Genomic DNA, 27,801 nt, shown 5'->3' with positions numbered 1-27,801 from the left:
AAGTTACAGGTTCACGCATGTGTTGTGAAATTGTGGCCCCCTTCCACGTCTCGATGCGGGGAGCAACGCAGTCAGGCCCGCATGTAATGTGGGAAGCATCAGCCACAACAAATCGGAACGGGCTCCTCAAGAAAGTATGAAACCTGCATGTCGTATTTAAGGGGAACTGATGATGCCTTTAACCACACGTGCACATGTAGTTCCACAAGCGGACCGCAAGGCGGCGTCATTCGCTTTCCTAGTTGTATCCGGGTCACGGACTTCTCTCCTCTCCCCGCACACGTTCGCTGTGTTTGTTCTATGGGTTTTGTTCGCGTGGACTATAGTTTCCGCTGACACGATGTAAAACGCACAATGTGCTGGCTGACTGCGGTCCGGGGACATATGGCGTCCAGGTGGTCACGTGGAAACGCACCTGGGAAGCCAGAGTAGGCTTTTCCTCACAATGAAGTTCGCCTCCTAATATTTTCATTCAGTTACTAGCGTATGTGGAATCAATGTCAGTTAAGCTTTGACACACAGACACACTCATTTAAATAACCTTTTCATATCTAGCGTAGCTTTTTTGTGTGTGCGCGTGTGACAGCCGAACTACTTTCAGTTCAACCCCACACAACCCAACGTGGATGAGTTGTCCTTAGCTCACGTGGGGCAGATTCTCACGCTATCGCTGAAGACAGCGAGCTTTGTCCTTGACGTCAAGGAGGCCGGCTCGTCCCTGGATCGACTGAACTAAACCGCAGCCCCCCAGTAGCTGCTGGCTGATCTTCTGGATGTGTCCCATCGTGCAGCCCCGCCCTCAAACCCCGGACCCGGCTGCCGCCTGTCAGCCGCCCCGAGGAGCGACAAACTTCACACAGCGGTCCGTGTTTCCAGTCGCCGGAGGGAAGAAAAATGTTGGATCGGTTCGAGTCATGAGGTCAGTTCTTTTGTGGTTTTTGTGGTTTCTCCGATCAGGTGGGTGGTGGGACACCTGACCCGGAGGGACGTGTCTTGCCGCTTCATTGATATGACTTGGATTCCAGCAGCGCGTTTGGCGAGAAGTCGAGTTTAACAGCCAGGAAAGGTTGTTTTATGAGTGAAGGCACAGGGGTTCACTGTGTGAACTACACCTGGACACTAAGCCACACGAGTATTAACGAAGCAGTTGATGTGGAGGTAATGCTGCAGTGTTTTGGTGCCATTTGGGTGTAATCAAGGTGTCACTGTTTCAGTTGAGTTCGGGGTTTCACGAGCACCTCGTTGTTTTATTGTGATATTGGGAAGAAGAGGAGTCAGGCATCTGGGTTTGTCTCTGTTGCCTGTTAACAAAAAGTTCATCTCCACTTGTGCAACATGTTTTTTCTTTTGTTTGTACTATAAATCCTCCTGTAGGTATAAATAACCCTTTCTGTAGGCACATTCAAAGGAGACTTGAACCTCTTCAATGTGTTCAAAGACAGTAAAAAGAGTTGAACCAGGTAACAATCATCCCTCATTTGTTTTCTTTTTGTTTTGTAATCCCGCCATTAAACATCAGCATTTTGTCAGAAAGCTACACTCTGCTGCAAGTTTTAAGGCTGAATCCACTGGCTCAGCAGCTTCTGTCTTTGGGATGTTATCACACAAGCTGCATTGGTGAGAAGGGTGTGGTGTCGACAGGCTGCACTGTCAGGTTACTGAGGGGAGCTCAATGAGTGACAGGAACCGCTGAAGGTTTTCCAGTCTGATTACAGGTTAACATACCTGCGCTTCCTGTTGAAGCGAAAAACAAAATGGCCAGATTGAAATTGGGAGAAATGAGCAAAAAAAAGCTTCCCCATGTCCCGTATTTCAACATAGTGCATGAGCAATCTGGTGTGATTCATGTGTCTCGCACGATGATGCACGTTTTTTTCAGCCACATTTTGAAGGAGGGTCATGCACACTGTGGTAGTTCTCCCACTGCTGTGTGATCTGTCATTTCCTGTGTCCTTCACCACCGTTTGGAGGAATCAGCATACCTTCTCCTTCAAACATAAGATACACACTTTATTACAGAGTCACTTTGCCGGTGAACGTGCAAAGTTCTAAACAGCGTTCACACATATAGTATCTGGCCCAGACACTGATGGTCCATGTGATTTATGCTCTTGGCCAATAACAGCCTCTTAGTGCATCAACCTTCAACAGCAACCTCATTATTCCTCTCCGGCTGGAATTTCCCTCTCTATGATTTAAATACATGGGAAGACAACATAAAGAGGGGATTGCTCAATAATGTAAGTAGTCCTTTGGCCAATGCTTTGTTAAACACTCCTGTGTTTTTGCCAAAGGGCTGCAATTCTAAAGTTGGTTGCAGAATGGTTACAGAATCATGTTTTCCTGCTTTTAACAAATACAGCTGCCTGAGGGCCGAGAGAACATATAAACATCTGGAGATCACAAGGCTGTAAAATGTCCTGGACTTTACTGTGACACAGAGGCAGCTTTAGCAAACACATTCACATTGATGTTAACATGTGAGCTAATTCACTTCCTAAATATCGTTGACATTCATGCAAACTTCCACATTTTTCGAACGGTCCATTGACTTTTGACAAAATGTCACAAAAAAACCCTCCAGCATATTCCTGGGCCAGCCTTTGCTTTCAAGTTTGTAATTACAAGCTTTCCCTAAGTTTCATTAAAAATTTGAGATAAAACAACATTTTAGAATGTCGCTCCTTTAATGCAGCCGGGCATCAGTTCATTATGACATCTAACAATGCAACCCAGTCTTTCACTTGTCATGACCGCAGATAAGTCGCACAATCATTTTAGCCTCTCAGTCCTGCGCCCGAGACACAATTCTTTGTTATGAATCCACGACTCGTGCATTGTATGAAAATAACGCCGCTGTGTCTCACGCAGCGACACAGTGGAAACTCGTGCTCATTATTGCCGGGGAGGTGTTGTAAACTTTCTCCTTCCTCTGTGCAATGTTTCCTTCCTATTTTTACAGCATAAGAACGGACACACGCATCCAGGCATCAGCAACACAAAAGGGCTAAAGGAATTCCCAGATATAGGTGGGGCATGTTGTTCTGTGTAGCCTGCCAAGCATGATTTCTGCTTCGCTAAAACTGCTGCCCCACATCAAGATCTGCGGCAACGTTTAACAAACAAACAAGGGTTGAAAAGGGTTTTAAATTTAACCATGCTTAAAATTTCCAGAGGTGAAATGTTACAGCAGCGACTGCTCCGAGCTTTGATGTGGGCGGAGAACCAGAGCACACTCCACGGGAACCGTTTGGAGGGGAGGCGTCTTGGGAAGCTCTCACAGAGCTCTGTGTCTCTTTCTGGGGGCATCGCCGGGATTCAGTTTGACTGCATAAAAAGCCTCCTGGTGTTGCAGAGAGTCAATAGTGTCCAACGTAGGAGCTTTAGTCCGTGTGGCCTCCTGCTTGTGGTGGTGGCCACCTGCTGGTTTAACACCGTGAACCCTTGACCGCTATTGATTTGGACTTTGAACAGTGTGTTTTTTTTTTATCTGACGCAGTCTTGTTTGCAGGGTCTGGGAACGATGATATCTTTTCATGTCATGTGCTGTTTTGTTCTGCAACATAATGGTTTTTTTCTATTCTGGGCCTGTCTCTACTGATTGCTGCCTCACGGAATTAGCTATTCCTGCCAGGCAGTATTAGCGCCATCTAAACCTTTACTCTCCGTCCCGTGTGACATCAACAAATGATTGACGCCCACTGAATGGCACTGGGGATCTTTGATGATTGAGTTGTGGTTTATACTTTAATACATTTTAGGCTGTGAAGAGGATCCGAGTTGACTAGTTTGGGAAGTTCTGATAGCTACGGGAATCTCCTATCCTTGGCCACTTGTCTTTGCTTTAAAACATGGAACACAGTCCGCACGCTAATTATAACACACCTGAACGTGCAGTTGGGGTCAGAATAATTGTTCGAGTGAATTGTTTGTGTCAGTAGCTGGGTATACACACAGCGTACACTGTGACCGAATGGGCGCTGGCCTGTGCTCAGCGTGTCCAGATAAATCACTCTCCAAAGGAGCCATGTGGCGAGCGGACCTCGTGGTCCAGACAACCTGCCGACAAACGGCCCCGGAGTTTCACAAGCCCGCTCCTGTTTGTCTGAAATAACCGGTTTTCTCCTGTGAAGCTGACAGGCATCCACGGCATTATGCTAGTGTTCCTACAATGCCTATAAAAGATGTTCTTTTGTTTTGGCACCGCTGCCCAAACACGCATACAGATTTCAGAGTGCTGAGATAATGCTTTGGTATTATGGGGCCGGTGGAAGGGCAGCACCAGCGGGCTCAAGTCCACATAAGTGCAGTGTTTTTTGAGGCACGGTGCCTGCTTATCGGGCCCACCGAGGGCTCCTTCCTGGTTTCCTTCAGTCCAGTCTGTAATTACTGTCGCTGGCTGGCTGCACTGCAGTATGTGCATTTCCCAGCACTCCCAATGTTTTCCTTGTGTTGTCAACTTCCTATTGTACCCTGATAGCCTGAAGCTACGTGCTGTGCAAAAATAAATGAAGTCGTTGCGTCACTGGTCTGACGCTTGGTTCAGTGTCTTGTCGGCACTGTTTTGTCACTGTCGGCAGCATGGACACTATTGGGATGGTCATATACTGTACATTTAAATGTAAAAACAGTTTTTTGAAATGTTAATACGTTTTAGTAATATTAGACAAAAAAACAACAATTAATGGGTCTTACTAACAGTAACCCTGGGATAGCCAAAGGTAATGTCATGTGTCACTCTTAATGGACCACGGGTATACTGTATTAATACACTGCTAAATATAGTGCCCAACAGATGTTCTGTTTGAATAGTTTTGGCTGAAACTTTCTGTACTCAGTTGTTTTAGGCTGTTTTTTAGCTTATAAAAATAAATAAGATGATAAAACATTTTTGAGAATGTTGGAGAAAGGAGTGTCACACACAGGGTTAGGAAGCGAGAGAGTAAAATAATAATGATAATAATAGTTAAGTTTTAGAAAGACGCTTTACACAGGTCAAAGACAGACAGAACAAATCCAGACAAAGAAAGAAAGAAAGGAGCAAACAAACAGAGACATTTTTTGTAATCAATGTGGTTGTTTAATGTCTGTCCATCCCATTGTAAATATGGATGAATATGTTGAAAAAAAAATTGGTACTGTTTTTTTTTGCCATCCAGGTGTTACATTCCTAACATTCCCCTTGGTCCTGCTTGCTGTCTTTCAGACATGGTCATGCTTTCATTCACATACACTGGATTGCGGGTCCATGTTATGGATTTGTACTACACAATGTACGCAATACTTTCCTCTTTGGGAAATGTGCCATAGCACAGTTAAGTAATGGTGAAATTATACACAAACTATCAAACAAAATGTATCATTGTTTAAATTCCTTACTGCTTACAAAGAAATGGATCATTGCTATTCACTTTTGTAATAAGCTACAGTCAGATTCCCTCAATAAGATCATTTTCTAAACAAACAATTTTAAAACCTGCTCACTAATAAACTCTCTGATCCTCTTCAGCATTACACGGGTCGGTTGTGGTGTGTGTGCATGCTTGTGTGCTTGCGTGTATATATTCTTTCCGCTTTGTTTGCCATTAGCTGTATTTTTACAGCCGTTCTGTGGGTTTGTTCTGTCTGCCCACTAGTGACTTTCCATTCTGTCAGACTGAGATGGTGAAGTCATTGGACTGTCTGAGACAATGCCGTTTGAGTGGTACATTTTCATTAGTTCTTGCAGAAATTTGTGCAACAGATGGTCCCAATACTTGGACTGAATGTGAAAGCATAAGTGCAGTCAATATGTTTTTATTAGATATTTCCACCATTATTGAACACTAGCCAAAGTTTTCAATAGTAAAATAACAATGTGGTTCATTTTAGTTTTGCAGCACAACATTTCTTTTAATCGTTTTTAGGCAGACATTTACAACTCACTTACTCAAATAAAAATAATTGAAAACTCAACTGTCAATGAAATGACTCCAGAAGACATTTTACACCCACCAAGCAGTCCACATACCACATGCTAGACGACAGTAATTTCCCCATCACTGGGGAAAGCGTCTGCTGCCATGCGTGACAGATTAAAGAAATCTTATATCATGCCTGTCTCAGTCGTCTCTCGTCACTCATTGACAATCAGAGGGGAAAAACCTCCGAGGTGGTCCTGGGACTATCTGCCCGGTGAGAGGGCTGCACAGTGTTGGACTCATGCTGATAGAGCAGTGCCGGGCTCCCCTGTGCACGTGGCAAAGGAATGTCAGCTCTCAGGGCTGGAAGCTGAATGTCCGCGGTGCAAGGCCTCAGGGCTCCACAATATCTACCCACAAGACAGGTGGGAGTTTTTATGCTACCAAGGTGTACCAAGCAGACTGGAGTTAACCTTGGTGTGCAGTATTCATACGGCGCGTTTGTTGTTCCACTCTCTGCCTGGAACAGGATGCAAACACACAGCCAAACAGGACACTGTGCAAATGAATATGCTAATTTTAGCTTGGGGACAAACAACGTGGCTGTAGTAGGAACATTCAAAATCTCACCACATTCAAATCACAACGAAATGTGTTGTGACCCAAGACTGAATGGTCATTGAAAGTTCCAACGCACTTTGCATTGCGTTTGGTGCTTAATGTCCTCGGTTGAAGCTCTGTGTGTGACCAGTTTCATGGCACAGTCAAAGTTCCACCTGAGGCCCTGGGGCGGGGGGGGGGGGCTGTAAAGAGTCCTGCAAAACTGGTCTGACCTCTCCTCTAACCCGGCCCATCCCACTCCGTGGGACGTTGAAATATCAAAAGCAGACTCAACCCAAAAACTCACAGAGGCTGTGGTCTCCACCCAAGTAAGCAGACACGCGCTTACACCAGGAAATGTCTGCATTCTGCTTTGATGTTAAGTTCTGGCACAGCTTTTGGGGGCATGGTTTTCAATATCCTTGATGGTTGATTGGAGGAAAGAGAAACTGTATTGTATTTGGTTCGGTTCAGTGCTGTTCTGACACAAACGTTTGATTTAGTAACGCTGTCTTTCTCACGCAGGCTCATATGTAAGCATACTTAATGTCCAGGCCTCAGTGGAAAGTGGACTATTTAGCATGGATACCCAATCAAAGCAAATCAATCTGTGTTAGTGTGGGCCTGCATTTTAATTGACTTCAAAGTCCTTGCTTTTTACTGCTGAAAACTTTGTCTGCTTTTCAGCTGTAATGAAAAATACCACAATACAAATAGTTTTCCGGTCTACTCATCCATTGTCAGTGCTGCACACCAGGAATGAAAGGTTTGCATTCCTTGCAGGTTGTAATAGTGGGGAAATGGATTTCTCCCCATGTTCATATACAGTACAAATGTTATTTAAAATAACATTTGTACTGTATATCAACACGGGGAGAAAGCCATTTCCTATAAATCATTTATATTGTACGTTTGACTCGCTGGAGCCATGGAATTAGCGTTACTGCAATAAAGAAAGTCTTGTTTAACATATTGAGGACATATTGATCAAATAAACATACCAGTTTCCTTCTATGTGACGCTGTCATTGAACCCTGAAGCTGTTGAAAAGTTTGGTTCTCTGTTAAACCAATAAGTAGTAACAAAAACGGCTACGGGTTTGTGCCTCCTAAGAAGTCGTGAAAATGCTCGACAGCCGTCTGGCAACAACACACTGCCTCATTGTACTTCTATTTCTCGAGTATCTCTTCAGTATCTATGTCTCTACTTGAAATGTTATCTCTGTCAATGTGTGGGTGAGTTAACGGCATGGTGAGTCAAACATTGACTCTAGATGAGGACTAGTACCGAGTGCCTTCTCAATATTTAGGTATTGTGCTTGAGTCATGGAGAAGATAAAATGCAGCTGCGTGGGTAACGCTCTAATCTATAAACCCTGTGAGCGACTTCCTGCCATGAGATGACATCAGACTCTCATGTGTACTGCCTCCACAGACTGGGCATGACGGTGAGGCCCGAGCTGAGGGTGTGACCACATCAGGCTGAAACTGCTGAAGTAAGCCGCCTCAACACATTAAACCGTCTGCCGCAGCGGGGAAAAGATGGGAAAGGCCGAGGAGGAGACGGATAACGTGGGGAAACTGTTTGAGGACTTTGTTCAGGCCTCGACCTGTAAGGGGGCCCTTCAGGCCTTCAACGTCCTCTGTAGGAAGCTGGACATCGATCCTGCGGAGAATGACACCTTCTACAGCAGTCTGAAGGCGAAGGTCACCTCCTGGAAGGCCAAAGCTCTGTGGAGTAAACTGGACAAGAGGACGTCCCACAAGGAGTACAAGAAAGGCCAAGCATGTGCGGGCACCAAGGTAAATTTAATCTTTAAATTGAATATTACTTTGTAACATACTTATAAATATATTTACCCATCACATGCTAGACACGAAGATGGTGGCTTTACAGGGGATAAACAGATATCTTTAAAAGTAACATTGTACATGTTGTGCACAATAAATGTATGAATATGTATGTTTTTGTTACTGTTGGCAACTTGGCAAAGAATACATATAAGAAAACTACTACTTTCCAGGCAGGCATTATTTTATTTTTTGTTTGTATGAAAGTATTTTCAACAGGGTCTTAGACAGTTGATTTATTTCAATTTACATTAACAGAATGTGCAGAGTTTAGTTATATATATATATATATATAACTTTTTCTTACCAGACACAGAGCATCAACTGCTCACACTCGCAACATGCAGGACAGGAAATGAAAGAGCTATACGTTGCTTTGCTCTTGTTCTGTCCGTTCCATGTGCTACATGACAGAGCTTCCCAGAATGAAATGCAGACTTCATGTTATCTTACCATGGAGAAAGGCATCACTAAATCTTCCGTGTACCCACCCTTATATTATCATTTAGTAGGCAAATGGTACAATGCCATAAATCACAAACACACAAGCTTCACAGAAATGAAACATAAAAAGTCATAAAGACTCCAGAGAGCAAATTAAAAAGACAAATTCCTTAAGAATAGAGCTATCGAGGCGCTCTCCTTGAGTTGAGTTATAAAGAGATGGTTGATTTGGCACAAAGAAACCGTGTCTGGGTGTGTGGTGGTGATGTGTGTCTGTGTGTGTGGGCGGGGGGGAACTTGGCAGTAAAGGTGATGAGGGAAAGTAGGAAAACCTGGAGGGGTGTGATTACCTTTCAGGCATCAGCTGCTTGTTTTTATTGCGCAGAGAAACAGGCAGCGTCACTCAGCAACTATGATTATTTGGCCCCAGTTGTTCTAGGGTGAGCTCTGCTCTTTATAGGCTCTTCTTACAATGTTGGAGCAAGGACCACATTGTTATTAAAGTGTGAGCTCAGTCTTGCAGGTTCTCTAAGACGACACTAAAAAATCCAAAAGGTTTGATTTAGTGATTTTGTAATTCATGACAATTCACAGGATTGTGTTGTAAAATGGGAAGTGGTACAACACAACTGCACCAGAAATTTTGCATCAAAGCAGTAAACCAGATGTTGCCTTATTCACAGAATGTATTTAAAGAATTTATGAGATTGCCTTTTTCTTAATTTCCACCCATATACAGTACAACTGCAGTACAAAGCCTGTTTTAATCCCTCAATGGAATAACATTCATATCTAATTTCTCCTCTCCCCGGGAGAGCTGATCACCAGGTGACAACACAAGGCTTCATGGCAACTCGGCTCTTTTACAATACCAGATGTGATAGCAGTCGGCGCCTCGCCTTTAGATACCCACTGTAACACCAATCTTTAAAGGATGTGATGTCATCCCTGTTTTATGGCCAGACACAGCTGGCTGCTGTGACACAGACTTTCTCATAAAGTTACACATTGCACAAAGAATTAGCAAATTAATCATTTTTTTTTAAATAATGAGATGCATCTCAGCATAGAGCTTAGAGCTCTGTGACATTATGCCCTTTTAACCCTGAGACTGTAAAACATCGACAGAAGAAGTGTATTAAAAGTACTGTTATTTGAAACTCTATTTTAAGGAAAGAGATGGTGAGCGCCGCTACATATACATTTTCAAACATCTAGTGTGTAGTACAGTGTAGCTGTTTAACACTCGTGTTGTATTGTTTGTGTGCTTTTTAGAGCAGAAATGATCAGTCAAATCTTAGACTTATTGAAAAGCAATTCACACAATATTTAATGCACAATGCATGTGAATATTTGCAGGGTGTCTTTGTTAAACATAATATTCATGGTCAAAAGACTGTTGGTTGGAATTGATAATAAAATAATTAGAGCTTAGTAGCAGTTCTAGTCTCTTGACCTCTTTAAATGATAAATGGGATGGTTAAAGAGCACATTTTATGAGCCAATCTGTCAGCTGAGCTGAAGAGGTAAACACTGACTGGCAGATAGGGTTCATTAAAAACGTGAGTGACAAATGTGAGCAGGACGAGGTGGAGCTGGGATGAGAGCGGGGTCACAAGTAGGAAGTTGAAAGGAAGCTAGTGTGTCCTGACTCCACAGATGTTGGGCGAGCTGTGAGGAAAAGCCTCATATCTGGAATAATATATCAGCGGAAACGGGCTCAAACAAACAGGCTGTTTCTGCTGGAGGCTGATAGACAGATGAATACAGTTTAGATAAAACCCCACACACAGTGAATGTACATCTGAACAAACTAAGTTAATACGGTGCAGGCCGATGACATCCCTCCCTCTCTGTCACTGGCTGTGTAAATAATACACTTATACTCCTCTTTTTGCTGAAGAAAAATATATATATATATCAGAGCCAGCAGGCAGGCTTGTCCATGCAGCACAAAGTGTGTTTCACACCTGAAATTACCTCATCCCGATAACCTCAGGCAACACATGACGACACCCCGTGTTCCTCATCACCCGCACCGCTTCACCTCACTGCGTTGTCGTGTTGGTGCACACAGGATTACAGCAAACCAGTCCTCCTGTTCCATATACCTTGTCAGCCCTAATTCGGTTCCTATCCAGACAGGAGACTGTCCACTTTGTTTAGCACAGCAGGGCCAAAATGTCAGAAGAATAAGGACACTATCATCTCCTCCCTACACAGTAAAGCCTCTAGACATGTTTAGAAGTAAAAAATATATTGTTTGCCCACACACATGCATTCCTCCTTTCATCTGTCTTTCGAGAGGATGATGTCATGTTCGAGCCACACATTCTCAGACAGGCGCCGTAGCCTCAACCAACTGACTTCATGCATTTTTTCACAACTAAAACCTCTCCGATATGGAAAGATTGTAATGCTGGTTTCGGGGGTTTGATGTTCCTCCTCTTGGTAATGTCCTCATAAATGCTCTGCTTCAGACTTCTGTAAGTTCTATTAATGTTTTACTAACAATCCTTGCTCACACACATGAAGGCTTGGAGAAGTCATCATAAGGCTGCAATGATCCTTCGAGACATTGTCCATCCTGCTGAAGTGTCCCTGAGGGAGACACTTTACTTCTAAAGGCTCCGTAGGTGCAGTAAAGTGCTGCTTCTTGTTATAATGTATCTATGTTATAACACTCCCTGATGTGTGAATAAACACGTAGGCAATAACTAATTTATCCTCTCCTCCTCTGCAGGAGAAAGCCAAGTTGCCTATGATGATTGACGTCTAAACGATGTAGCTCGTAATGAGGTAAATTTATCATTGTCTTTTATTTAGTGCCTAATCATTGGAGGAGGCCCCTGTGGCCTGCGGACAGCCATCGAGCTCGCTTTGTTGGGAGCCAAAGTGGTGGTGATTGAGAAGAGAGACTCGTTCTCCAGGAACAACGTGCTGCACCTTTGGCCCTACACCATTCATGACCTGCGTGGCCTCGGGGCCAAAAAGTTCTACGGCAAATTCTGCGCAGGAGCCATAGACCACATCAGTGAGTATCCAACTCGACAGAAACAAAGCATATTCTGCTTTCATTGATTCCTCTAAGAGGTTGAAATGGACAAAGAGAGTATATATATATATATATATATATAAGATTTATATAATATATATATAAGATTTAATGTTAAAACACTATACAGAAGATAGATGATAATAATATCTTTATATAATTAAATACAATTACTTTATTCTGTGTGAAACACTGATGCGGGTGTTTGTCTCTAAAAGGCATTCAGAAGCTGCAGTGCGTCCTCCTGAAGATCGCTCTGATTGTTGCAGTGGAGTTTCACATCAATGTGGAGTTTGTGAAGCTTTTGGAACCTCCAGAGGATCAGGAAAATGAAGGTATCCGTCCAAACAATAGTGGAACAAAGCTCAAATTTACCCACAGACAGCTGGTTAAGGATATGCAAGTTTTGCAGATGAGGGGATTTGAGCAGCTGGAACTGGGAGGTAAATAACAGATACCGTACAGCTTATTGGAGGATCTGTATTTGCCCTCCACATATTTTAGTGCCCTACTTCAAGGTGGCTGAGGCAGCAAGGGACTTCTCAACCTGCAGTATGTGATTTCCACCAATACAAAGGAGATAATCAATGGCACTAACCTAGGTTTTTGAAATCATCTTTAGATGAGGTTAGAAGAGCTAAAGTACATTCTTTAACTTCACTGTTAGTACTCAAAAGTCTGCAGTAAACTGCCCCCAATTGATGGTTCCTTGCATAGCAGTAATATCTTGTACTGTCATGTAATGATGTTTTTCTAACGTTGAGCACTTCACTTTAGACTTTAGACCCCCAGGAAGAAAATAACCTACAGTACATTCTGTCGTCAGGTGCTGTCTCCTCAAGTGTAATAACTGATAACAACAAAAGCCATGCCTAAGTTTAGATGCAAACTTATCCCTCTTGTTCTGCTGTGATAAATTTAGCTGTGCCCTTGACATCATGGAATGCATTTTCCAAATGGTGATATTACACAACAACCTGCCAAACCGTCACCGTGCTGCTCTCTTTCTGTTTGTTAGGCGGGGTGACAGGCCCGGTCCAGTTGGCGTTCCTTAAGCATTCCTTTTATAATACAGAATCTTTGCTTATTTTACTGGCTGCCTAAAAACAAAATGTCATGTGTGCAATAACATGTTTCTTTCCACTGACATCTGTCTTGACTGAGACACTTTTGAAGTGTCTCAGCAAAAGCAAAACTCTTTTCTCGGTTGAAACTTTGCGTGCTGATTGTTGAACTACGACACAAAGGAAATAATCCTTAGATTATGTGACTTCACCCTTCTCTTCTCCGTCTCCGTCTCTCAGGGCTCGGGTGGAGGGCTGCGATCCGACCTGCGGATCACCCTGTGGCTAACTTTGAGTTCGATGTTGTGGTGGGGGCTGACGGACGCAGGAATACTCTGGAAGGTGAGGAGGGTTCAAGCAAAAGGGGGGTGGGGGGGGACAGTAAAGATGCCTCAAAGATGCACTTTGTTTTGCTCACTCAGTTTGACCTATTGTTACCTGTGGGTAGTCGAGGAAGTACCGATCTGTGAGGCAAATGTACATTTTCACATACAAAACATTCAAAGCACAGGGTGGAGTTTGCTTTCACTCTCAAATTCACTGGTTTCTCAAAACAGAGTTTGTTTAATACTTTTTGGTGCTGTTGACTTTCAGTTAAAAGTTTCACACGATGCACATGTCATATAGTACATGTGACTAGATTTAAGGGTTGTCCATGTTCCATTTTTATATGTTTGCATTATTGTTAACTCAGATACAACCAGCATACCTTCTGTTTAACATTGTAATGACACAGACTCTCCCTTTGCAGAACTTGAGCTGCATCGTTTCTGTTGTGAAGCTATAAATTGACACTTTTGTAAACGTATGCTTGGTTGAAGCACTTTATCTTTCCCCACTGGGAAAGGTTATACATAAAGCTCTGTACATAAATAGAGCCGGGCTTTGGCTCCGTGAAGCAGCTCATGCATTGACGCTGGACTGTCTCTGTCCCTCCATTTTGGTCTCCCATAAAAGCTGTCATCTAACAACCAATTTGCTTCAGAATCGTATTCCTAAAAAGGGCATTTTTGCGATGAACAAGCTGTTTAGGTCATTCTTCAATTATGATGAAGACCGGGAGGAATGATTTTCCCCTGCTTTGAGCAGCCTTTGTGGGCTGGCTATGGTTACACCGAGGAAATACAATCAGATCTGCAGTGCAATGGAGAGACAGAGAGTGGAAAAGCTTGTCCGGTATTTTTAACAGTGACATCACGTATAGAGTTGTGCTGTTTACAGCTGCCCCAAATAAGTACTTTCACCGTCTCAATCACTTTGTGGGAAGCAGCCAATCCATTTTCTTTTCCTGCACTGACTGCTTTATATTGGTGGCATTTCTGATGAGTTCTTGCTGGTTATTAAAGGTCATTTGAACGTCTGCCAGGGAAAGGTTGAACTTTAGTATTACTCTGTTTAATTTGATTGGAAGTTAACCTTGAAAGAACTCTGGTTGTTCCTGTGCCTCTTTTTGTCTTCTTAAAGTAGCGTCCATTGTATCATATTCCATAAAGATACAATTTCCATTTACTCTTTGTATGGTATGGATGTTGTGCAAGTGACCCTTTACTGCACTGGCAGTTTTAAAGGTTAATTAAGCAAACGCCTTTTAACTTCTTTGATGATAGGATTTCATTTCTGGTGATTCCTACATTCCATGTCTTTTGTTCCCTTGGCTACATAAAGGCTTACCTTCAGCTGCCTCTTATCCAGAAATAACTACCTTGTAATTAGGGTTTAAAGCTAGATTTCCTTTGGTTTTGACAGACTAGCAGATCTGACTGGTTTGCTTGCTGCCTTCCGTTCTTCCTGTTTCTCTTTGTAAATCGTTATCTGACTTTGTCTTTTTCTCCTTCAGGTTTCAAAAGGAAGGAGTTCAGGGGAAAGCTGGCGATAGCCATCACAGCCAACTTCATCAACAGGAACACCACTGCGGAGGCCAAAGTAGAAGAGATCAGCGGCGTGGCCTTCATCTTCAACCAGAAGTTTTTTCTTGACCTCAAAGAGGAGACAGGTGGGAGAGGAGCTCAGTCAAACAGGCTCACTGTGGTGTGAAGACAAAGGACATTTTGAAGGGTTTCATTTCTATCAATATGAGCCCTTTTGTCCTTTATAGAGTTTTTTCAGTCATTCTCAAAGCAGGTGATTTGTTGCAGGTATCGATCTGGAGAACATTGTGTACTACAGAGACAACACACATTACTTTGTCATGACTGCAAAGAAACAAAGCCTGCTGGACAAGGGAGTCGTCATCAATGTAAGGAGTGTTCGGGCTTTTCAGTCATATTTTGAAATTCACTTTTAGGTTTAAATGGATAATCAGACTTATTCTCTTTGAATATTCAAAAAGTTTTTGTCGGCAGCACTTTAGCGGTCTACACCCAGGCTGGTGTACACCAGTGTCCACCATCTGTACTCATAAATGTCCTTTTGTATATCTATATGTGTAAAACTCTCTAAGGGGACATACAATAAAGCATATAATAACCCTGGTTAACTCCTATTTAGCCTGGCTTTCATGCTTGTATTCGACAGGATTACGTAGACACCCAGATGCTGCTGAGCAGTGAAAATGTCAACCAGGAAGCTCTTCTTTGCTACGCCCGAGAGGCTGCTGACTTTGGCACCAACTACCAACTTCCCACGCTGGATTTTGCCATGAACCACTGCGGGCAGCCGGACGCAGCGATGTTTGACTTCACAAACATGTACGCCTCTGAGAATGCTGCTCTGGTCAGGGAGCGATTTGGACACAAGCTGCTGGTGGCTCTGGTTGGCGACAGCCTGCTCGAGGTAAACAAGTCCTATTCACGTATAAAAACCCAACATCTTCCTTCCCCAGTGTATTCGTCAAATTACTCGTCAAAATATCTTGTCGGCTCTATAGTACCTGTAGGTGTCTAATATGTGTCTGGCAACCTGTGAAGGATGAAGCCTGCCTTTGACCAATGTTAGCTGGGATTGGCTTAAATATAGTGAATGTATCTTAAAAATATGACAAAGCAATCTTTCAGTCATTATTGTATTTATTTTTTTTACTGATTATGAGCACTATTTTTAAGTGTTTTTTTTACAATGTGCCCTTGGTTGAGGATAGTGTAGGAATGTAACGTGGTGTTGAAGAGCTTAACTCCCTGGGAAAAGAAGCTGTTGAACAATCTTGATTTATTACACAAAAACACCAGTCAGAAATATGCAAAACTCAAAATTCTGAGCAAATACAGGACATTCAAATGTCTCTCAACAAGGCTACGGCTGGTTGGGTGTTACGCTTTCACAAAGACATACAGCCCCATTGTGTAATGGTGTAATGGTTGTCTCACCCAAAGAAACCCAGACCACATGTAATATGTTGTTTTGCTTGGCAAATAAAATCAACATTAAGAAAATGTATTGCTGCTAATGGACTTTCATTCTTATGGTGTTTATTTTACGTTAAATTATGTAAATGTTGTTGTTCTGTCTCCTCACATTTCTATTCATATACACAATATGTGCTCCTGTGCAGCCCTTCTGGCCCATGGGGACCGGTTGTGCCAGAGGCTTCCTGGCTGCCTTTGACACGGCCTGGATGGTAAACAGCTGGGCTCAGGGTCGGACAGCGCTGGAAGTGCTGGCAGAGAGGTACACACACACAATATGTCCTTGAAGTATGAATTTGTTTGTTCGAATATTTATGTAATTGAATACCTTTTTTTTTTTTAAATAACACTGTATTGTTTCCTTCTGTTTTCATAGGGAGAGTATTTACAGGCTACTTCCCCAGACAACACCTGAAAACATTGCCAAAAACTTTGATCAGTACACCATAGACCCTGGGACTCGATACCCCAACCTGAACTCCGCTTGTGTCAGGCCACACCAGGTAAGCGGGAGAACCCACTTATCACTCTTTTAACACCTATCCAGCCATTTGTTTGCATACGTACACAAGGGCTTGAATGTCTGAATTTGTAAAAGTTTTCCCTTTCCATTCGGTTTCAGGTGCGTCACCTGTTCATCAGCAAAGAGCTGAATCCCTGCTCTTTGGAGCGTGCTGCAACCATACGTCGCCCGGTCAATCTCTGCAGACAAAGTAAACCTAGCATTACAGTATCTGTAATTCAAAGCAGTGATTATAATGAACCAACTGAACTATTAGGGTTTCCATTCCAGCTTTTTCAAAGACGATCTGCTGGGCGTCCAACAAATTTATATCGCTCTCCAAGTTCAACACCATCACTTTTCGCCCCTGTTTATAAGGACCCTGTGTTTATATTAAAAGTATATCTGAATATTTACTGCCAACAACACTGAAGCTCTTTGTGATCAATGAGCTTTGGAACTGAAGTAGCTCTCAAGGCATCAAAAGAAGCAAGGATGTGTATATGTTCGTGCATGTTGGTCCATGCTTGTGACATCATATCCTCTTCAGCTTCTCTGAGGGTGTAGATTTTCTAAACAAAGCATGCATTTCTGTTGGAAGTGATTTGAGGATGAACTGCAGTATTTTATTGAAAAAAGTCTAACGAGCCATGTTTCTGTTGTAGAGTCAGAGATCAGACCAGCGAGGCTGCTTACATGGTGCCAGAAACAGACGGAGGGCTATAGGAATGTGATGATAACGGACTTGACGTCTTCTTGGAAAAGCGGTATCGCTCTGTGCGCCCTCATCCACAGGTTCAAACCCCAGCTGATGTACGTAACGCTCATCAGATTAGATCAGCCTGCAGCACTGCATCTTTCACATCTCTTTACAGTATAAAATGCAGCCATGCGTTCACACCAACAAGATGTTCATATTTTTCAAATTTGTATCGTAACATCTAGTTGTGAGGAATTTATTGCTGATGGGTGTGTTAACTATGCTCGGCATGAGAGGAATTCTTATCTAAGAGTTTTTTTTTGCTGCACTCTCTACCTCACAACTCAGTGCTGACGTGAAGAGCACTTCATACACAGCTGTCCACTGGTAGTGCACCGTGCAAACAGAGTCGTTTTTAGAGGGCAGCTGTGTACATTTCCCACGTTTTTACCAACGGCATTGGAGGTGAACTATCAATTAAACTAAAATAATGACTGGTTATATTTTATTGTTTGATCCATTGATCTTACATATATATATATATATATATTTGAAAAATCTTTAATTCTATACAATGTTCCTTTCCGTCAGTTTTTCTGGAGCAATCTGGAGTTTTTCTGGAGAAAAACAACTATTGTGGGACTTGGTGTACTTTTGCACCCACCTTTGGGAAAAAGTCCTCCCTATAAAACCAAAACCATGCATCAGGTTCCACTTTTTAGCTTCAGACTGCCTTGCACGGCATGGAATCAGCCAATGCAACTGTAGATTAGTACATTTGCAGATCTAATTATATGCTCTCCGTCTTTAATTACTGCCTTCATACCCCGCCACATGCCGCTACAATTTTATGTGGCCCTTTAAGTTTCCAGGAACCACTGGCATTTTTCTCCCTCCCACCTCCATTTGCACCACTGTCCGTAGAGCAAGCTGCAGAGCTGGCAGGTTTGTAGAAAAGAAAGAAAAGAGGAAAGAGCGAGCCTCTACTTTCAGAATAACACCAAGGTCTGTGTAAGCTGCTGCTCGGTTACTGCCCCCCTCTCTACATTATGTCTGATGGTGTCTGCACCCTGTCGGTGTAAGTAAAGATCTCACAGCATTTTTACTAACTTGCTGACATTTTCAGCCGCAAAACTAGTTCTTTAGCACGGCTTAAAAAATGGTTTGAGTGAGTAAGAGTTTCAGTACAAAGTCGTGCTAATGATAGCTGTTACACTCTGCTCAACATCAGTCACCTGACACTTACACGAAATGAAAGTCAAGAAATAATCCTTTTAGAATCACAGCCTCAAACTTCACTCCAACATTCCTGCCCCATTATTCAGGGCAATTTAGGTGGTTATGATACCGGAAAGTCTGCATTTCAGAAACAAGTGAAAGTATGTTAAAATTGAATTAAAGACTTATTATTATGGATGCGTGGCAGGATGTTCAGTGGAAATACAAACCAGAAACACAAGAAGTAGGCTGACAGTTTCTGTGACGCATACTGTACGTAAACTTTTTTTAAATTTTTTTATTACCATCCTCTTGCTCAAGCCACCATTACTGTCTTTTTCAATTAGAGATTTCTACTCCTTAAAAGAGGAAGACCACTCTATCAACCTCCAGCTGGCTTTTGACATCAGTGAGCGTGAATTTGGGATCAGATCATTCACATCTGTGAAGGAGCAGGGTGCCGATCAGGAGCTGGATAAGACCGAGATGATCACCTACCTGTCCAAGTTCTACGAGCTGCTGCGTGGCACACCTTTACCTGCCTCAGGTAGTCTGCTGTCCTGTTCTCTACTTCACTCTGCGCTTATTGCACACAACCAACCGTTCTTTACTCAGTTCCATTCGTCTCTATTACGCTCGACTGTAGCTTATGATTAAAACACATACAAACAACCACAAAAAACAAATTCAGTAAGAGATTCAGTATTCAAAGTATTTCGTGTTCTCTAAAAAATTGTTGTGCAGTCCTGTAAGGTGGCATGAGAGGAATGTCTGGACTTCTGTAGTCTGGGAGACGGGCAGCATTCAACCTGTTGAACGCTGCCCGTCTCTACTGAAAGGATATTTAATGCTTACATAAAGTATACTGTTCTACTTTTCTCTGACATGCAGCGGAGTGATTCAATGAGCTTTGATGTGGCCGCGCCTGTAGCGATGTGTCTCTGTGTGATTGGGGCTTCAAATTTCTTTTGCAACGTTGCTCTACACAAATGCTGCAACTCTTTTTTTTTTTTCCAGATCCCCTTATATGGCTTTCCTATTTCGCATGTTCATTGCTCTTTGATGTTATCTAAGATTTATAGTTGTGGAAACTTTCAAAACTCCAATGCAGCCACGTGTTCTACTGCAGGTTCCAGAGATGTGGATGAAAACAATGAAGATTATCCATCCAAGGAAGTCCGAAGCAATAACAAAGGGCTCAACCTTGCTCTGCCCAGGAAACGGGTACCGAAGGTATAGCTCCACACTGAAATGTTTCAATCTGATCTACTAAATACAAGAAGTTGAGCATCTCTAACTCCCAACTCATCCTTGTGCTTTACAGGATGAAGAGAAGTCAGACGGTGCAGATCCCATTTACAAAAGGAGACGGAAATTCTGCAGTTATCTGGAGGAGGTTTGTTCTTAAACTACTTACTTTACCTGGAGAATAATTCCCGTTGATCTAGATGTAGGATCTTTTCTGTTCTTCCACCTCTCGTCAGGCCACCAATTTGTCGAGTAATGGCCCCGCAGTGCAAGAGGAGGGAGGGCCCAAGGAAAACAGAGTACGCTCCATGGCTAATCAGTTGCTGGCCAAGTTTGAAAGCACACCAAACTACAGCGTCCGGAGGACACAGGTAAAAATACACTTTTTGGTACAACTGCATGTATTCAAGAATATGTTTTTCTTTTTATGTCCTGTATTTAATTCAACATGTGTGAATATACTGCAAATCCGCATTTATCTATCAACGTTTATTCATATGACTGCAGTTAAGAAGGGCTAGCTGCCTCCTCTTCTATGGTTAATAACAATTTCTAAAATTGCTTCTGTTGTGAGCTGGAGCTCTGATAGCAGTGTGCAGTTTTAGTTTGACAAAACCTTCCTTTTGCTTATTCTAAAGTATTTTCTTGAATGTTCTCTTTAGCATTCACTCTATGCAGCCTTTTCTCTTTCTGTGCCTTTTTATGAACGGTCTACATAACCTCTTCCTAACCTTTCTGCAAAATCTATGTCAGACTGTGAGAGGTCTTCCCTGCTCCAAACTCTTGACCTGGCTGAGTGTCTGAACATTAAACTTAGGCCTCTGGTCCCACCTAAACCTCCTACTGAGACGCAGCTAGTCTGGTTAAGTCACACAAACGGTACAAACAGTAATCACGATGATGACACACCCAAAAAGACAAGCAAACATAGGTGTAAAAAAGCATAATGTGAATTCAAAGTTAAATGTAACTACTGATTGTAGACTCAGAGGTTTCAGATGGTACAATCCTTACTTCTTTACTTTTAAGTTTTAAAAAAAGCTGATTAATGATGCTTTAATAATAACATTACTGTCAAAAAATGAAATAGACTAAACATTAACTGTAATGGATAACTTATCGATGTGCTAGCATGGGTAAGGACCTGGAAAAAATTACAAACATATTTAAAGATTTGTAGCTAATGGACTGAAACAACGCAACCTGTGTAGCTCTGCAGTGCGTACGGGAATTCAAGTTTCACCGTTTATTTGTTTGATAAGGAGCTAACCCACAGCTCCCAAGTGCACTACTGTATTTGCCCCTTTCAGTTGGAGGACAGTATCAGTAAGGAAGCAGCACGCTTAGTGCGATTGCCTTCAAAGACTCGGCCCAAATCTCCCCTCCAGCCAGAATCCCAACATCCATTTTCACTAGTGAGGCTCAGACATGTTGATCGGACGCATACTGAGGCGAAGCCCGAGCCTCAGCCGGAGAGTGCAGACCCCCCTGCTTCCTCTTCTCCCTCCTGCCAATCAGCAATCCATTTCATGTCAAGAGTGCTCCGGCGCCTCAGGGAGGTGGACGAACACGTCTCTGAGGTGATCACTATCTGTCTGTCAACTGTCTTCTCCATGTATTTTACTTCTTCTCTGTTCTCTTTTCAAGCCTTTGTGTGTCGTTGCGTGACCTGATCCCCAAAAATGCCCCTGAGTGAATGCTGATTATACATCATGCCCTGATTATACATTTAGGCTTGTGTAATGTGTAGGTAAAAGTGTGATGTCAGCCCCTTAATTATCCAGCCTGACAAAAATGGCAAGAAGGCCTACAGACGTGACCGCGAGCTGAGACAGGCGGACTGCGTGAGACGGGTCGGCCAGCACCGGGCCGCTGTACAGACCAGAAGCCAGGAGGTGTTTAGCATAGCCTGTGTAGCCTGTGTTAAGCCAGTCCAATAGCTATCTGACTCTGGCGCCCTGCTATATGTGCGGATATGAGAGTATTTATATAGTATAGTACTTTCCCACAAAGGGAAAAAGGGAAATATTCCTTAAAGTGTGTATTCTCATTATTTGTCCAACCCTTTGCTATCAGTGTAGATAATCCAACTTTGTTCTTAAAGTTTAAAAATGAATCTTACATTTTAGGATTATTCTTTTATTTGATATGCTTTGTAGTTTGGCCATTGCTTATTTAAACCCTGACAAGTCAATACTTCACTATGGGATTTATTAATGCCTTCATTTTTTGGGCCAAACCGACGTACTTTGGCACGAGTCTGTCTTAGTTCTTGCTCCAGTAGAGTATGAGTAACCACATCAAGTGGGGTGTGAAATTAACGTAATAAGGCAGCTTTGGTTCCACACACCGACGTTCTTGTTCTCTATAGCCTACACATTTAGCTGTCAAATCCAGCTTCTTAATGGGAAAGCAGAACAGAAGGGCCTTTCATCATTTACCGTGCACTGCTCATCAAATGGTTATTACCCAACCTAATTATGTCTACGCAAAGCTCAATTTCTTAGTTGGGGAATGTGTCTCACTGTGCGGAGGAGGCCAAGTTGACGGCTCTTCTTTTTGTCCTCCTGTGTCAACCTGCAGAAAAAAGCTCAGACACAACAGGCTAGAGAGTTTCACTCAAAGAGTATAAAGGACAAAGCTGTTCACCTTAGTGGGTTGTTCTCATCAGAAAGCTCAGCTGCACTCGAGGTGACTATCTCCAGCCTGGTGTGTGATGTTCTGGCCTTCCTTGTGGTCTGCACTACCTTCACAGTGTGTGTGTGTGTGTGTGTGTGTGCATGTGGAATACTTCGTACTATATAAATATATATAAATATTTTGGACACTTTAATTTGTCTAGATGCAGGAGAGATGGTCATAATAATTCACCGAGTTATTTCAGTTCAAGTTGACCTTTAAAAGGACTATATTATATTTTATCAGGCTTCAAGCCAGAGACCAATTTCCCTGTGGGACAGTAAAGTATATCTTATCTGATCTGATCTTACCGTAGCCGCATCTAGCTGTACCTTAAACTGGCAAAAAGAGTTCATGTTCATCAAATATGTTTTAGCTCAACATATCTTAATAATCCTAAAGGCAGCATGCATCAAAACCCAAGATTTACATTGTAGCCATATACTTAATTAAAATGCACATATTTACGCGATAGGACTGCTGCTTTGCATAAGAGCGTTGGCTTTTAGCTGTGAGCCCCTTCTGCTTTTCATTACCCGGCGTCCTCCAAGCAAGAGAAGTGTGCGTTCTTGTGGTGGCACTTGTGTGTTCCTTCTCCACCCATCCCACACAGTCTGCTCTAACTCAACAGCCAGATGTCACCATTTAAAATAAAGTAACCACTCCTGTAACCTAGTGTTAGGATTGAATTGGATTCCAGAAAAGCAATTAAAATGTCTTTCTTTTGTCTCCTTTTTAACATTATCTTACTTGCTTCCTTTATGTTTATCCTTTTGACTTAAATGTAGTGAATAAAAATAGAATAGTAGCAGTTGCAAATGATTCTGAGGCCGTAGACTATAAGGTGAAGACAGCAGTCACCTTCCCTGAAAATGAGCTCAGACACCGTCTCATGGACCTGAACTATCACTCAAAATATCCCCTAGAGATGAAAAGAAACGATTGATTAAAACAGCTGTGTAATCCTCATCTTGTCACATCCTCACTCACCCTGCATGCAGTAGCCCCCGTGTTCTATGAAGCTCCCAGTGAAACACAAAGTTTACATGTCCGCCTGTACAAAATATTCTACATGAACAATGCACCTTAACTTAAAAAGAAACTCCAGGTTACTGGAAACCAAAAGAAAACCCAGTTATGTAAACGTAAGTCGAAATGACATATTCACCAAGGCTTTCTGATGAAGGAATATTTGTCAATGAAATCGTGAAGTTAGTTTGCATTTAGCATATTCATGATTGTGCAGTTTTTTCTTTTTTAGCTAACCAGGTTTAAGTAATGGTATATGCTTTTAATTAAGATATTAAAAGTCCGTGTTTAAGCTGTTAGTGGTCATCTCTGCTGGTGCTCTATTTCCCAGGGCAGCTCAGTCCGAAGGGCCTTCCCCCCCTCGGGTGACAAGTGTCACTCATGCGCGAGGCGTGTTTACATGGTGGAGAGGGTCTGCGCCGAGGGCCTCTACTTCCACAGGGAGTGTTTCCGCTGCTCCACCTGCAGCTCTGCCCTGCGACAGGGAGCACATGCTTTCGACTCGGAGCAGGGTATGAGTCGTCTGGTCTCGTCTCTCGTCAGATTTGACTGATGAATCTACTTTGTACTGACTTCCGTAATGTTACAGGACAATTGTACTGCAAACTGCATTTTGATCAACGGAAAAATGGAACAAACCTACAGAGGACTTTTTCTCTGCGTTCAGTGAGTACACTGCCTTTCTAAAAGTAGCCATCTCACTCTAGCAACATTTACTCCGAGATCTAAAACTCCCCTTGTCGCCTGTCTTAGAATCGTTCCGGAGCGGGAGCTCAGGAGCGTTGTGTGGACGATGGACAGGGCTCGGAGTCCAGCGGCACGGCGGACCCGCCGAGTGGATCCTCAGCAGGTATCTTCAGCTCGTTCGTGAGGAAACAGCTGAGCAGGCCCCTGAGTGCGATTCGTGCCGTGTGCAACGCCCCCTGCTACCTGTCTCGCCGCGTGCGCAGTGCAGCACGGGCCCTCGCCGGCCACCTCAGGCACAATGGCCACGATTATGCGTTCCTGTACGAGCTACTGAGTGTAGGTTTGCCCCTGCTGCTCGTACTCCACGAAGTGTTGCTGCAGATGAACACAGAGGCTGTGCCTGACGGGCCCAGCTCTCTGCAGCCTCTACTGCTGTTGCTGCAGGAGCATTTAGGGCAAAGGCTCATCTAGACGCACAGCCGTCTCCAGCTGTTAGTATTTGACCTCAAATGCCATTAAATACGTGACTGCGCCATTAGCAGGAGTTTTCTGGTGATGATACTATTTGTTGCTATGCACAAGCACCTTTTGTATTGTTTACTTTTTTTTTGAGGATACTGCTGTGTGTCTGAGATGGACTCGTGTATCAAAGAACAGACACTGTAGGTTGCTCATGCAGCTTTTTTTTCTAATTTCTACAGGGTTTAAGAAAGCGTCACCAAATATTTTTGCGGTCGGTTTGATGTGGAAACTACATAATTTGCACAGTTGGAATAAGGTAAAAAAAAAATAGATTCAGTGTAGTTAGAGTGAAAATAAAACGGCCAGTAAAAACTTGCTGTAAAACTTTTTACAAATTGATCTTGCAGTTAAAATGTCTTGACCGACTTACTTGATGCACTTTATCGTTTGAACTGCCTCGTCGGCGCAGCAGTAAACTGCCACATTGAAAAGCAGGTTTATGAGTTAACACTGACCACAGGGCTGGTTTTCTATTGACTATGCATATGTGCTCTTGCAATGTGCTTTTTACTTTACTTTGAGTGTTTAATGCACCTGTCAGTAGTTATTTTCTTTTATACAGTTACCATTCGGTTTAATTTTATGAGCAGTTTTTATAGATTCCTGAATGGATAACACCAAGGAATCCGTCTGGTGAGTTGCTCTCTCAGTATTAAGATTAATTTGCTGCCATCTACTGTTGACTTTTAGAAAAAATATGAAAACAAAATGAGATGCCCCGCTCCCCCCCTTTTTTCTGTATAACAATACAGTCAATTTAGTTTTAAATGATTGATTCATGAATGATTTTCTGATTTTCTGATCTACTGTAGACAATAGAAGCAGGTGAGCATGCTGTGATGTGTTTGGATTAGCTTACTTCTCTTGCCTTATTTGTAAAGTATGTCATTGCCTCTCAGACTGGAAGCTACACCGTTGCTTCTTACTCAGATACACTAATCTAATTCAACGATGCTTGTGACGCACTCAAAGCACTCAAAATGATACTGTCATTATTTTATGTGCTGAATATTATTTTCATTATTTGTTGTAAGCTGCAAAATGTTTCATTTAGTAAGTCTGCTGCAATTGATATAAGCTGGTTGACCGAGTTTTAAGACACCAAATAACTATTTTCTTGCACACACTGACTAGAACTGTGTCATATTTACTTTATACATATGTGGGAAGACAATACAGCATGTGTAATAGTGTAAAAAAAACAATATTGTTTTCGTTATGAATGCCAGTATTTTACTTTTTTTTCATAAAACCTTCAGCCTTTATTTGTGTCTGTATGTTCTCTGTTTTAGATCTTTGTTCTCTTTTCCTCTTGTTCAGCTGAAACCTTTTATGAGTGTGAGCCAGCTTGATGACTGGGAGAAATGACATTTTAAAGGTGATCACCTGCATGGTCACGTCGCAGTGTGTCATACTTGTGATGTGGCTCGAGAAACTGACGATATTTGACTGACCAAATGTTTCTGATATCACAAAACGACATTGGTGAAGTGATTGCAAATTTTTGCTTTTAGTTTTGACGTAACTCGACTCATAACTAATGAGCGGCCTCAGTGATTTTTATCCTTTGGCTGTTTTGGGAATGGTACTAACTAAGCCTGTTTCAAAACTCCTAATTTGCTGTCTACATCTACTACATCTAGTGGTTCAAATAGTATGAATACTGAGATTAAAGTCTGATTTGAGAAATAGCACTTGTAAAGATACCAAGGAAACCTCACATCGGGCTCAATTTTGTCTCTTTTTGCCCTTTCACTTACGGTTTCTTCTCAAAACCTTTTTCAGATCAAAATCAGTTCTGTTAGGATTTACCAATTGTTAAAAAGGTGCACAAAGGTACATTCTCTCTTAAAGCTTTTGATTGCATCACAGAAGTTATCAAGGTTTTGCAGATGTTTGAAGTTTTATGTCTCTGAGAACTTCCAATGTCCACCTTTACAGACTACGGTTTCCAGGTGAGTAATAATATTTTCTTAAAATTGTAACCAATAAATTCTCTTCTGCTTGAGAGCTCAATCCAATGTAATTCTTGTCAGGTTAATTGCCATATATGGGTACGAACACTAGAATAGCCCTTCTGGAAACCATTAGATCCTAAATGTGAATATGTTTTTTTCTCTGTTCGTGAGAATGAGCATTACAATAAGCCCCCTCCTCCCTACTTTTTAATAAAAGCAAACAAAGTTTTTCACAGTTCCTGTTAAACTCACCTTGCATGAGTGTGAACCAGTTTCCTGGTTTAAAACATTTTTTATATTTCCATGATGATCTGAGAATAACTGCAAAGAACCAGCAACATTCATAGAAACCCCGCCGTTCAGAGTGTGCATTGATCTCTGTGAATATGTTTTCACTTCACAACTTCCTGGTTTATAAAACCCATTAAGTGCATTTCTGTATGTACTGTGATGGAAAGCGTTCAGGGATGAGGGCTCCATTGACTTAAGAAACTAAGACATGATTCAACTCAATCGAAAAAAGTCTTTGACTAGATTCTGTTGATGCTTCCATTCTCTTTGAGAAAATAGTGATGGGTAATTACACTTTATGAAAAAGACAATGTCCACCATTTATCATTTCCACCATGACTTCTGCCGCCACTACTGTTATTATGATGAGAATTGAATAGGATACACATCTTGAATTGAATATCTAGTGATAAACATTGCAATAATTGTTTCTTGTTGTTTTTCATCCAGAAGCTACTACACAAGTGAGGTGTCACTTCACCCACAGAGGACTGAGATTTAAGGAATAATTAAAATTCTTCATGCCGTTCATGATGTCTACAATTGTTTGTAATTAATGCTGACTTCCTGAACCTCTGTAAAATATATGTTCTGGTTTTGTAGAGTGATTCCTGGATTGCTTTTTGTCCCACCGTATTTCTCAATAAACGGTTGTCCGTTATCTGACTTGAATATTTTCAATTATTTTAAGCTGGTTCATTTTCACCGCCAAT

At 42.2% G+C, this 27,801-nt stretch overlaps 1 protein-coding gene across 4 annotated transcripts; it reads left to right on the top strand.

Moving 5' to 3' along the window:
- The first annotated feature begins 29 nt into the window (after positions 1 to 29).
- On the top strand, positions 30 to 27,801 carry mical2a (microtubule associated monooxygenase, calponin and LIM domain containing 2a). Of its 4 annotated transcripts, XM_062561762.1 has the most exons (23): positions 30 to 919; positions 7,935 to 8,302; positions 11,621 to 11,828; positions 12,068 to 12,184; positions 13,154 to 13,255; positions 14,751 to 14,906; positions 15,049 to 15,149; positions 15,428 to 15,685; positions 16,401 to 16,516; positions 16,631 to 16,757; positions 16,877 to 16,967; positions 17,422 to 17,569; positions 19,022 to 19,221; positions 19,804 to 19,907; positions 19,999 to 20,070; positions 20,159 to 20,293; positions 21,233 to 21,502; positions 22,506 to 22,613; positions 23,962 to 24,142; positions 24,220 to 24,296; positions 24,384 to 24,480; positions 26,160 to 26,217; positions 27,539 to 27,801. In XM_062561762.1, the coding sequence occupies exons 2-22, from the start codon at positions 8,042 to 8,044 to the stop codon at positions 26,189 to 26,191; spliced, it is 2,961 nt and encodes a 986-aa protein (XP_062417746.1). In that variant the 5' UTR covers positions 30 to 919; positions 7,935 to 8,041; the 3' UTR covers positions 26,192 to 26,217; positions 27,539 to 27,801. The 4 variants fall into 4 exon arrangements, with proteins under 4 accessions (XP_062417746.1, XP_062417745.1, XP_037345894.2 ...); XM_062561761.1 differs by having other exon boundaries at positions 26,160 to 27,801; XM_037489997.2 differs by having other exon boundaries at positions 24,384 to 27,801.

The sequence above is a fragment of the Pungitius pungitius genome, chromosome 4 (genome assembly GCF_949316345.1).
Source record: "Pungitius pungitius chromosome 4, fPunPun2.1, whole genome shotgun sequence".
In the NCBI taxonomy this organism is placed as follows: domain Eukaryota; kingdom Metazoa; phylum Chordata; class Actinopteri; order Perciformes; family Gasterosteidae; genus Pungitius; species Pungitius pungitius.
Note: the sequence above shows the minus strand (reverse complement) of the source record. Positions and strands in the feature narration are given on the sequence as shown.

Excerpts from the sequence above, each read along its gene's own strand:
- mical2a (XM_037489997.2), top strand. The coding sequence starts at position 8,042 with ATGGGAAAGGCCGAGGAGGAGACGGATAACGTGGGGAAACTGTTTGAG. Across the intron at positions 14,907-15,048 it reads TGACCTCAAAGAGGAGACAG|GTATCGATCTGGAGAACATT; the intron begins GTGGGAGAGGAG and ends GATTTGTTGCAG. Across the intron at positions 19,222-19,803 it reads CACACCTTTACCTGCCTCAG|GTTCCAGAGATGTGGATGAA; the intron begins GTAGTCTGCTGT and ends GTTCTACTGCAG.